The sequence below is a fragment of the Muscardinus avellanarius genome (assembly GCF_963383645.1).
Source record: "Muscardinus avellanarius genome assembly, chromosome: 4".
NCBI classification, from domain to species: Eukaryota; Metazoa; Chordata; class Mammalia; order Rodentia; family Gliridae; genus Muscardinus; species Muscardinus avellanarius.
The window spans coordinates 144,134,923-144,147,532 of NC_137789.1; the positions used below are offsets into that span (position 1 = coordinate 144,134,923).

The window sequence follows — 12,610 nt, forward strand, 5'->3', positions numbered from 1 at the left end:
ACAGCCTCAGCTACTTAGTGAGGCCCTTTGCAACTCAGTGAGATCTGGTTTCAAAATAAAGAATAAAAAATAGGGCTGAGGGTGTAGCTCAGAGGTAGAATGCCCCTGGGTTCCATCCCCAGTACCTCAAAAATAAATAAATAAATAAAAAAAGAGAGGAAGAAGAGCAAGACTTCAAGGTGCCCCGACCTCTTCTAAGAGGCAGCCTTAATCATATAAAAAAGAGCTCAGGCTTTTGAGTCAGTCTTGGTTTGAAACCCTGGGCAAATCACTTACTGTCTGTGGCTTGATACAATTTCTTATTCTGCGCCTCTGTTTCCTCATGTATACAACAGGACAGCCCTGATTTTGAGGGTAGTCACAAGGTAACTTACAGAAGGAGCCCTGCATATTGCTCATAGTTCCTTCTTTAGCTCCACTTCTCCTCCCCAGTACCAGCCACGGCAGTTATTGCAAAACGGGAAAAATTCCAAGTGGTTGAAAGGCACAACGGTATACAAGATAACAGTTCTAAAATAAGACTCTAAAATCACTTCAAATAAAAAGGAGATGGATAACAGATTCATAGAAATCCTTGCCTCGGTCGCAGCTTTAACCATCTCAAGTTGACCCTTGTGAATCTGAATGTTCCAGAAGAAGCTATTGAAAAGCTTTAGCAGCACCCACCCGGTCAGTCTGAAAAAAGTAAAATCAAAACTTTAAATGCATATGCATACTTCTCTATGTACACAAGTAGATATACATCTGTAAACAGTCGACTTTTGCCCACTTCGGTTTCTGAAGCTGCAACCTAAGATCCCTCGTAGGTGACTGCACACCGCGCAGCTGAACTGCAGAATTAGTGAGCTAACTTTAAACACGCTACTTAGAGGAACATCCACTGCTGTGAACTAAAATCGCACTTCCCTCTAGGAACACTCTGTACTTCAAAGGCAAACGACCAAGCTAATACTTGGGGAGCAGAATGATCCCTGTAAAGCACAAAATACACCCCACCCTCTAAGACACAGACACGCAAGACCTGGCTCGCAATCAGCGGAGAGCAGGTGCCGGCAGTAGGACCAGGCTGTGTCATTAACGGCTCAAGGCACCTTGAAGCTACAATGGCGCTACTTCACATGGAAGTTGAACGAAAATATTAAGAAGAGTTGAGTTAACATGTATTCAAATGTCTTTTGTTCAATGAGCACTGCACTAGGAAAGGAAAGTGCAGTGGTTCCGTCCTATTTGCTCCCAACAGCTGGCTCTGGGTGAAGACTTCGGCCTCCCCTTTTACTACCTGATCATCCCTGGGGAGACGGTGGCAACCATTTCTTGAAGAATCTTTTTGGCTTTCTTCTTCACTTTCTGGATGGCTTTGGACTGCTGCTGGGCAGAACCATCCGGATTTAATTCAGCAGCCACTTCGGCAATTGCCTCTTGGACTCTGATGTGAAAATGAAAGGCAGACAAGGTGACTGGTAATTATGTTACACTCTGTGTTCCACATTTTCTGAACTGCAACTACGAATCATAAGACAAAAGGCACATTCTCTTAAACATGTGGTAACATGAAACAAACTCAAGGTACAATATGCTCAAGTTAAGAAACAATGGATACCATATTCCCATATCAGTGAATCCCTGAAAAATTTGGAAGATAAACTTAACAATTTAATTATATTAAATTGTTGACAACTGGGAACTGAATGATCCGTTATGTGTGAGGAACACAAATTACATTAGTAATTATGAAACTCTCTGGGAGGAATCAAAGCAGAAATATACGTACCTTTTCAAATCAAGCTAGTAACTTAAAAATGACATAGCTCAAGATCAAAATAGTGAAATAGCAGAACAAAAATTATCCAGCTTTATAAATATTTCACTTCACTTGGGGGCAATTTGAGAGTAAGCATCCTTAGACTGCTCCTAACATCCTGTTACTAATCAAAACATGGATGGAATAAAATACACTACAAGTTTTAAACTAGAAAACAGAGTATATCATCACCCAAGAGTTTAAATAATTGTGATTTCTCCCACCACTGCTGAGTTGAGACCCATGGTGTACAGAAGAACTCCACATAGCCCCAGAATTCAATAATACAAAAAGATCAATTCCAAGGACACCCACACACCAATTGAACAGCATTTACTGCATCTGGTCGGGAAAGTTTCCACAGTATTTTACATGTTTGTTGTATCAACTATTCCCTCATTCATTCAATAATTATTTCTTGAGTCCTACTATGTGAAAGCACCACTGACACTTTAACAGCTACCCCGCAAGGTCTACAAATGGCCCTGTGAACTCAAAGCAGTCTTTCAATCCACCTTGTCTCCCACTCCTCCTATCTCTGTCATGAGCCAAACCAAAGAGCTGAACAAAACCAAGCAGAAGAGAACCAGCTTCACTCAAACTGCCAGATACTAGATATTTACCCCCCACCCCCGCCCGGGCTCAGTAAACCGTACCTCATAGGATGGCTATTGTTATTCCGAGCAATTAAAAGTAGTTGGAAAGCCATGAAAGCTGTCTCAGAACCCAGGTCTGTCCCCTCCTTTTTCTTCCTGCCCCAATCACAGGGAGGGTCTCTCTGAAATTCCCTTCTTTGACTGAGAAAATTTCTAGACTAGATCTTAGCCAAAAGGCTAAAAAGCACTAAGATTAAACTTCCAAAAGAAATTCAACTGTCTTAAACTCCTTCCCTAGACTCTGATTAAATAACCAGTGGAGGATAACCCCAGAAAAAGAGGAGACGAAAATCCTCACCACATCCAGACTTTTCACCTACTTTCTAGGGGCAGCTCCAAAGATGATCTGGGCAACTGGGGTATCTTGTTATCTTCATAATCAGATACTCTGTTCCCAGTAAAGTTCCGCCTTCATCTAACTCCCCTCAAGCCTGGAGGAACTTTGTCCCAAGCTGTTGCCTCTTCTCCAGGCTCATTCATAACTACCTTAGTATCATTTCCCAGAACTGAACATCACCTGCATCCCCCACTTCTTTCTCCCCTATGAAGAAGAATTTATAGGTTTCCAAATCGTGTGTGTGTGTGTGTGTATGGTGTACTAGGGGTGGAACCCAGGGGCTTTTCTACCTCTGGGCTATACTCCCAAACCTATTTTATACTTCATTTGGAAACAGGGTCTCACTAAGTTGCTGAGAGCCTCACTCAGTAGCTGAGGCTGGGATTACAAGTGTGTACCACCACGCCCTGCAAGGTTTCCGAATCTTGATGGACTACTGGGCAATCACTTTGCTGGGATGCCCGGTACACATTAATAAGGTCACATACATTTTCCTCCTGTTAATCTGGCCATTGTCAGTTTGTTTCAAAGAACCTTTGGAGGGAAGAGGGAGAATCCCCTGCCCCTCCAGCCCAATTCACCTGGGTTCAAGACAGCTCCCCTACCTATAAGCTCCTCTGAGAGCAAACACACACTCTTCCTCTGAAGATTTCTAACAATGATTTTCTATGACCTAGGTACTCAATAGCTGTTTGAAAAGGAAAAAAAAAATCAAACTGACTTCTCTTTCCTTTATAAAATAAGAAACGCAATGTCCCAAACATGACTATTACAAAACACAGAGAACCCGGGAAATGTGTGTACCTCTGAACCCTGACTCACAATTGGCCTCTCATGTGCTAGAAACCCATTCGGTTATTAATCCATAAAACAGGGCTGTTCTTCCTACATGGACCAGTTCACCAAAACCATCTCTTTTCCTGTCTTTCCTTGGTTTCCTTTGGATCTTTTAACATTCAGTTTTGGGGGATGCAAACATTTCTCGGGACAGAGTTTGGAGAAATCAAAGGTTAATGGAAGGACCTACTCCTCTCTCCCACTAAACGGCCCATCCCCGCCTCTCCATGTGACAGAGTACCTGCCCTCACCTGCTGCTGTTCAGGACATTTTCAGCCACATTGGTGGCAAACATGCCTTTATGGACATCCCGCTCTTGAACAAAAAGGACATAAGAAAGTCGTCTTGCGAGCCATCCTCGGTGCCTGAGATGCAAAACAGAGTTAGCAGAAAAATCCTCTAGTACTTTTTGTCCTAAAAACAAAGCCTAAGAGCACCTTTTCCTATGACTTAGAATTCTCCTATAGCAAATTTCTCCTAGTGTATTAATGCTTCAAAAGTCTTACTTTACTAAGTAATAACTTTAATGTAAGAACAGAAAAATTTGGCTATACTAATACCACTAAAATGGCAACTATATTGAGTGATTTATAAAAATATGTATATAGTATGTATTTGTGTGTGTGTGTTGAAAGTCATATACATATATATCCAGATATATAAGCTACATCATTTATAGTTATATCTATAAAAACATTAATTTAGAATCTTTTCCAATTATTATTATTTACTTTTAATTATTATCTTCTAAGATAATCACTGCCTCTCAAATTGAATTAACAAGGTTGATCAGCTGAGAGGAATCAAGTGTGGCTGGTCTGTGATCTACGTTTCATACCCAGGGACAGGACACGTTCTAATCAGCCACTGTGACTATGATGAGGGGATAGCGAGATGGATTTCAGATAAGAATGCTATGAGTCTTCACTGCACTGCTGTTCCCTCCATAATAATAGAGCAGAAGATTTCACATGTAAGTTCAATTATTCTGAAAAGATCCGAGAGCCCTCAATTGAGGAAAATCACTTAGAAGTATTTATGAATCACTAGTTCCTTAGCTCTCCTCCTGGCCTCTATTTCCTTCTTTCACCTCCTTTGACTCAGTCTTCTAAAAATTTAGCCCAATTTGCTAAGTGTTCATTCTAAACTATTCCTTCAGTAGAAATTGTCAGATTATTACTTAAATACATGAAGTCCAACTCTTTAAGAATTTTTTTCCAACTGACTGAAAATACCGTATGTAAGAGAGTATGTTAGTGTACATAAGTATAACCACGTGTGTGCACACACATAAAGCTGTTGAGGCTCTGTGTCATGCATCATGTAAACTAAATAGCTATATATGTAGCTTATTTCAATGAATAATTTCATATTGACAAGCTGATGGAGCCAAAACCATCTTTTTAACTGTTTCCAATTAAGAACAAGTAAGTGTAGAATTTATATGTAGAGTGTCTATTTACATCAAGAAAATACTCTATTCCTTTTCTTAGAACCTTAATCATGTCAACCAAGAAAAAGAAAAAAAATATTCTTTAATGGGCCAGAGTCGTTCCTCTCTCCTTTAAATATAATGAGGGAGACAAGACAGAGAAAAGAGTAGCCTGATAATGGGAAAAATATACCCTGGACTTTGACTTAGTTCTATTTAAGAAAAAACAGACTTTAATATATATGCAATATTATCATTCTTGTATGTGACCTCATCAACTAATAGTCACACCAGAAAAGCTCTAAGTATCTGACTTCTTGGAATGGTTTTTCTTAGAATATCAAGTGTTTCTCAGCATCCTGCTTACCTGCTTAAGACATCTACTCTTAGAATAATAAGAACTGATTGTATTTTCACTGCTGAATCTCTTGCCTCACAGACATTGCACAAACCTCCCAACACTCCTTCCTTATCCTACAACCTAGATTCAGAGAACAAAGGCCCTTACTCTCCCTCTGGGCATCTACTAGTCCATTCCCATATACCTGGAATTTAGAAATAAGAATTCAAACAAAAGTCTTAGGTAAATAATAAGTCAAAGAACATTTGCTCAGTAGAGAAAAAATTTTCAAATACCCCATAGATTGGCAGATTTTTATAGATTTTAATCACGTATACTTTTTTGAAGTATAAAATAGTCACAATAGATAGGACATTCAAATCTATGCTGTCCTCAAGTATCGCTCACATTTTAGCACACTTCATGTGCAAAGTCAATATACCAGTGAGCAGAAGAGCACTGTAGGTGACATCTACATTCCCATGACATCCATGAGAGCAACAGAGGTCATGTCAGGGAATAATGGTAACAGTAATAGGTCTCTGGTGGCTATCCTGCTTCTAATTTTTATTTTTAATTTGTGTGTGTGTGTGTGTGTGTGTGTGTACAACTAGGAATTGAACCCAGAGGAATTCTACCTCTAAGTTACACCCCCAGACCTATTTTTTTATTATTATTATTTATTTTAAAACAGGGTCTCACTAAGCTGCAGAGGGCCTAAGTAGCTGAGACTGACCACACACCTGCAATCCTCCTGCCTCAGCTTCCCAAGTACTGGGATAACCAGCATGCACCACCATGCCTGGCCTAATTTTTAAATAAAGCCTCTTGTGTCAAGACCTCTCATTCTATTCACTCTCAAAAACAGATTTATTTTAATTTATGGTAAATGATAATATGGAGTTTTTCTTTTGAGGTTCACTAGAAGTATAAGAAATTTCTTTTTACCTTGTGTGAGTTTCATTGATATAAATAACATTCCGCAGACCCAAAGATGGAATACTGGGGTTGAAAAATTTTTCCTATACAAAAAAATAAATGCAAACATAAATATACAACTGGATTGACTGTCAAAAGTTCACATTACTAGTTCCTAGTGACTTTAAAAATCCAACCATAAGATCAGGCAAAGATCTAAGTGATGAAGAAAATATTTCATAGGAAAGTACTCATCAATCTTCAAAGGTGGTCACAACTCAAAATTAATATTTTAAAACCTTAAAACTAAAGGAAATGATGCTTCTTCGCTTCCTGTCCCACTCCTCACGTTTATCCTAGAATAGGTAAAGTTATAGAGACCTTAAGTAACTCACGGGGAGTCAGGGATATCAGTGTTCTCCACGCTCAAAAATACTATGCTAAGTACCACACAGGTATTTTTAGATTACTAAATCCCCCACCAAATAAGAATTATCCCCATTAAGGCTGCCAGGAGCTTAGGATTCATTCTCGTGTCTTGCTCCAACGAGTATGGTCTTTCTATTCTCCTAAAATGACTATCCATTTGGTGAGAAAATGCACATTTACAGGGAACTCTCTTAATAGGTGCTCTTGCAGATAATCTAGTAACAGCTCTGTTGACAAAGCTATAGACTTCCTCTTTTCAATGTGAGAAGAGAAGTAAATTTGCCACAAATAAATGCAAAAGAGTATAATGAACATTCAACCAAGGATATAAAAAAAAACTTAAGGAAAACAGGATTTTGGAGAAAATATATCAAATATCGACAAGTTACTATAAAAAATGTTTTCAAACAAATTATTTTAAGTAAACATGCCAAGGAAGAAACTCAGGATTAAGTTCAGCTCTATCAGGTAGTATATTCAGGCAAAACTCTATCCCACTTCAAAACCACACACCAACCACCAAAGAGTCTTCTGTTGTTTCATCTGACTTAAGAATACACTGCAACATTGTAGTCAAAGTATTTGTTTTGGTCAACAGTTGTAGTTAAGGTATTGTTTTGAATATGCATTTAAAATTAAAATTAGATGAGATGCCAGATCTAAAAAGAAAATCTACATGGCCTTCTATCTTAATCTTTATTTTACTGTCCTATGAATCTGAAATGGTCTTACTCCTAAATTAGAAATGTCCATGAGCCTTCAGTTCTACCAACGTCTTCTAACAGGTACTTGGTGGTTTAGAAAAAGCAGTGTTTATAAGATATTCTTGAGCAGACCTGTGAGCAGCTTGGGTCCACACAAATCTCTTTATACCTCAGAATTCTATTTCCTACCAACTCACCTTTGAGCAGAAAATTCACACAACACAGTTAGCTATCCACACAGGTCATGAGCAACCTGTATAAATGGCAGCACTTCAATGTCTACATTTTAATAACTGGCCCAATGTAGAAAGAACTTAACATCCAAATACACTATTTAAAATGTAACTCCACTGCCTTAGAAGACAGCCAAATGCCAGTCTCCATTCCAGCGCTAACCCAGCACCCTGACCACCCGCCAATCACCTCTTCTCAGATACTGCACTGCACTGTGGAAGACACTGCACCATTTGTGATTCTTCACCAAAATACAAACAACCCAAATACACTCTTTCATAAATTTTCACCCTAACATTTTTGCGACCATATTTACCACAAAATCAATAAACATTGCTCAGGAACAGAAACTTTGCCAAAGCCAAGAACACAGTCACAGCTTCACGTTCTTCTTCTGTCCCATTATCTCTCTCACCAAGGTAGAATTTTAATGTTAAGTGGTAAAGGTCAACATGAAAGCTCATGGAGGAGGAAGGGGAGATCTGATGATGGTAACTACTCAAATAAGCTTTTGTTCATGCACGGAGTTACTTGTATGGATAGAAAGATTGTCTTTACATAAGAGAGAGCAGGAGTGGGGACCTCAGGGAAACACACAATGAAAGCTGTGTGCATTTATCACTGAACCCCACTATGACATATAATTAGGATGCACCAATGCAACAAAAAAAAAACAAGAAAAACTACATGAAGATTCCTACAGTCTTCCAGAAGGAGTAAATGACAGACCTACTCTCCCCCTAAAATCATACCAAAACTAAGAAAGACCCATGATAGTGCCTAGATTAATTAGGGGATCAATACTTATTGAATAAATTAATGGGGAAAATTAAGTCTTTAATTTGAATATTTGCTTTATAAATGTGGGTCTCAGTTCAAAAAATAAGTTAAATCCATTAAAACCAAATAATAAAAATTCACACAAAGTTGCACTCTTCTTGTTCCAAGCTGACAAGGAGGAAGGTTCTTACCCAGCTCTGGGGCGTGCAGGAATAGCAGCATCTGCCAACGAACGGCCTTTTCCGGCTCATGAGGCTTTCTTTCCATTTTAAGGTTGCAGATCTGAAGACAGTAGGCGTGAAGCCACACTCAACCTAACAAATATTAAGGAAAATAGTATCTGAATGGCAAGAGAAATAAGACTTGGCGCTTGATCGCCAAAACTAAGATCTTTCTGTTATAAGAGAAAATTATTACATGGTTTCCCTTGCTTAGTCTAATTTTGGGTGTTTCCATGTTGGTTTTCGTTAATGGTATTCCCTCCCATGAGCAACACTTGGAAAAAAGCTTGGCACATAAGCAAAAGTTGATTACCCAAGAAGGGTAATAGCTCTAATGATGGCTATATACCCAATGTAGCATGCAAGGGTTTAAAACTAAGTTGTGGTATCCATGAAGATGAATGAATAAAAAAAACACGGTACATAAACACAGAAGAATATTACGCAGCTATTAAAAGAGTAAATTCCTGTCACGGGCAACATGGATAAGCCTGAAAAATACTATGTGAAGTGCAATGAGGCAGTCACAGAAAGAAAAACACTGCATGTTCTTACTCAAACATGGAAGGTGAACGTGCTGATCTCATAGAAACAGGAGCATTGTAGTTACCAGGCTAGGAAGGTGGGGGAAGGTGTGCAGAGAAAATTCCATTAACAGGTACAAAAGTATAGTTACCTAGAAGGATTAAGTCCTAGTGTTCACAGCAGGGTAACTCTAGTTAACAAAAATTTATTACACATTTCAAACTAGTTAGAAGATTTTGAATAGTCCCAACACAAAAAAATGATAAATGTTTAAGCCGCTTAGATATGCTAATATCCCTGGCTTAATCCTCACACTTTGTGTACATGTATTGAAATAACACACTGTAAACCATGAATATGTACAATCACTATGTCAATTAGAAGATCAACATGAACAAACTGGGTGCAACGGCACACATCTGTAATCCCTGGGAGGCTGACAAGAGGACTGCAGATTACAGGACCACCTCAGAAACAGAGCCAGACGCTCAGCACCTAGTGACACCCTGTTTCAGAACCAAAAACCATTCAATCAGGCTGGGCATGTAGCTCAGAGGTAGAATGAACCTGGGTTCAAACTAGTAAACTACCGTGAAAAAAATGTGTGTGTGTGTGTGTGTGTGTGTGTGTGTGTGTGTGTGTGTGTTTGTGTACATACATAATAAAAATAAAAATTTTAGTTCAAAAAATAAAACTAAATCCGAGTAGAAGGTAAAGTGACTTCTGACAGAACAGGATGAGCAAGTCATTCTCCTGGATCCCGATGCTGACAGTCAACTTTCCTCCCTTTTAAATCATAAGCTCTCACAATAAAGCTGCTAGGGTCTGCCATAGCAAGCAGCCTGTTCTACTACCGCATAAACATTTTCCTTTAAACAAAAAATGAAGTAAGCTAAAAACCATTCTTTTATCAAGAGAGTTTAAAGACTGGAATTTAAATTACAGCTATAATGCTAGATTAGGGTCAAACTCTGCTCCACTGTTCTACCAAGTTTCTCCTTGAGCTCATTCGTTGCTCAGATCTCACTGATAGAACATTCTTGAAAATAACCAAGCAGAGCAGGGTGGCGCATGCCCGTAATCCTGGTACTTGAGAGGCTGAAACAGGAGGATCACAGGTTTGCAGCCAGCCTTAGCAACTTAGGGAAGCCCTCTGCAACTTTGTGAGACTCTGTTTCAAAATAAGAAATAAAACAGGATTAGGGGGAATAGCTCAGCGGCAGACTGCTCCTGGGTTCCATTCACAGTCAGTACCACAAGAAAATTAAAATAAATTTAAAAAAAAAAACAAAAAACTTTACATAAAGCAGAGTGTGTTTGACATAATATTTAAAACATGCCAATGCTGTGCTGAAATAGGAAAACAACACATGGCAATGTATGTTTCTGGGATTGGATTCATACTAAAATTTTCTATTTTTAGTTTTTAAAAGTTTATTTTCATCATAAAATTCATGCCTATTAAATATAACTCCTGGGAAATGGATTGTGAAGAAAAGAAAAGCATACCTTTATAACTACACTACTTAAAACATAAAACAACTCCTAGGGTTTTTTAACCCCTCTAGACAAAATTGTTTTGCTTATTAATATGATCAGCATTAAATTTTCTATTCAATTTTTCTTCCCAATGACTCCTAACACCATAAAAATTGTTTTAATATCATTAAACTTCAGAAACATAACTTCTATCAACTGAAGACAGTTTCTGTAGCTATTTTTATTAGCCTCTGTTTGATCCTGCTGCCCGCAAAGCTGCCACCTTCAAAAATAACACTGAAATGAACTTTTTTTTTTTATCATATGCTTTTAATTCTTCTCTTAAACTTACCCATTCCTCACTTGTGTGTTTACATCGACCAAGGCTATATTCTGATGAATTTGGCAGATAAGAAACATCTATTGCGCCAAGGGTCAATGCAGATTCATCCATGTCACGAAGAGTAACTCCCAAATCATGTGCTAGAAAAAATATATACATGCCATGTAAGTAAATGAGGAATCCAGACAGCAAATACCAGAACTCAAAAAGTCTAACTTCTACGTTATTTTGTTCCATAATAGGATAGCAAATCAACTGGTGAATTTCTACTCTGTGGAATCAGTGTAAAAACTGCTCTTAAAGTGCTTATATGAACTCAGTTAAGCTGTTCTGCCTAGAGAGGGAAAAAATCAACACTGTATCCTAAGACTCCCTTAAAGTCTAAGGATACAGTATTTTATCCTTACAAATATTGTATCCTTAGACTTCCTAAACAAAACAGCTAGCAATTTTCATTTGCAGATGAAAACAAGAGCTGATTTCAAGCATGCACCACATTAATTATTTCATTTTTGTTAATAATTAAATAGTTCCGGGGAGGTGATAACATGCATTTGTCTCATTAAATATGCTACATGAATATGCACAAGATCTTTTTAAATTAGGAAGTGAGAAGTTTCACTCATACCTACTTACGCAATGTAAAATGAATAAAGGCTATTGGAGACACCTTTAAAATGCCCCCATTTAAACTAAACTGGGCCTCTTAATTTCTTGTGGTATTTTAAAAGACATGAAATTTGTCCTTTTAGTGCATCTACACAGCTCTAAAAGAAAAGTACTCCACTTGGGAATATCTGATTTCTAAGTGTTCAATCTTTTCAATAAGCTTTTTCTTACCCTAAACGGAAAATGTTCGCTGAAAGTGAAGTCCTAAAACAAATACTAACATAAAACATAAAAACTTTTAACATACTCTGTATTTTTAACAGACTCTGTATTCTCTAATTATTTTAGCTTTTGGCTACTTCTCACCTGACCTCCTATTATTCCCTTAAAATCCTAGGAGAAAACTTTCAGATAACAGCATTTTGTGGAATGCATGTTCTGATTTCTTTACAATCCCCTTATGGATTTGCTGCAATAACTATTAGACTCAAAATAACTCCACATGTCCTAAGCAACTTAACGCAGGCAACCAGCTAATATAATAAGACTAGGGGAGAACAGCAAAGCAATGCACCTGCGATAAGAGTTCTTCTGTATGATAAAATAGAAATTCCGCACTCAGCTATCAGTTTCTAGGGCCTAATGTTCAGGCGACAGAGGGAGCAAGCTGCTGCCTGGGTAAAGAAGTATCGCGGAGATGAGGACAGGAGAGGGACTGTGCCAATAGGAAGTCTACATTTTGCCCCTCCTCCCTCCCCACGGGGTTTACTCAAGGTCGAGGAGTTTAAAAAAAAAAAAAAAAATCCCAGAGGCGCCAGGCGGCTGGGCTGAAGGGAGCAGCAGACCCGGAGCTGAGCTAAGTGGCAGGGAGAGCCAGGTCGGAGCTTAAAGCCCGCGCTGCGTGGATTTAGACACGTTAAACTTGTATGCCTCAGTTTCCCCCTCTGCAAGGTGGGAGTCGGCGT

General features: G+C 38.5%; 1 protein-coding gene across 1 annotated transcript in view; it reads right to left on the reverse strand.

Moving 5' to 3' along the window:
• GPAM (glycerol-3-phosphate acyltransferase, mitochondrial) overlaps window positions 1-12,610 on the reverse strand; it is a gene marked incomplete at its 3' end in the record, with an annotated part of 47,422 nt that overhangs the window by 17,494 nt on the left and 17,318 nt on the right. Inside the window, exons 2-7 of the mRNA XM_080693620.1 lie at window positions 11,046-11,176; window positions 8,660-8,782; window positions 6,352-6,425; window positions 3,883-3,996; window positions 1,280-1,426; window positions 579-675 (exon numbers count right to left, since the gene is read on the reverse strand). Coding sequence (XP_080549746.1) covers window positions 579-675; window positions 1,280-1,426; window positions 3,883-3,996; window positions 6,352-6,425; window positions 8,660-8,782; window positions 11,046-11,147 — 657 coding nt within the window. The 5' untranslated portion in view covers window positions 11,148-11,176. The remainder of the gene's footprint in view (window positions 1-578; window positions 676-1,279; window positions 1,427-3,882; window positions 3,997-6,351; window positions 6,426-8,659; window positions 8,783-11,045; window positions 11,177-12,610) is intronic.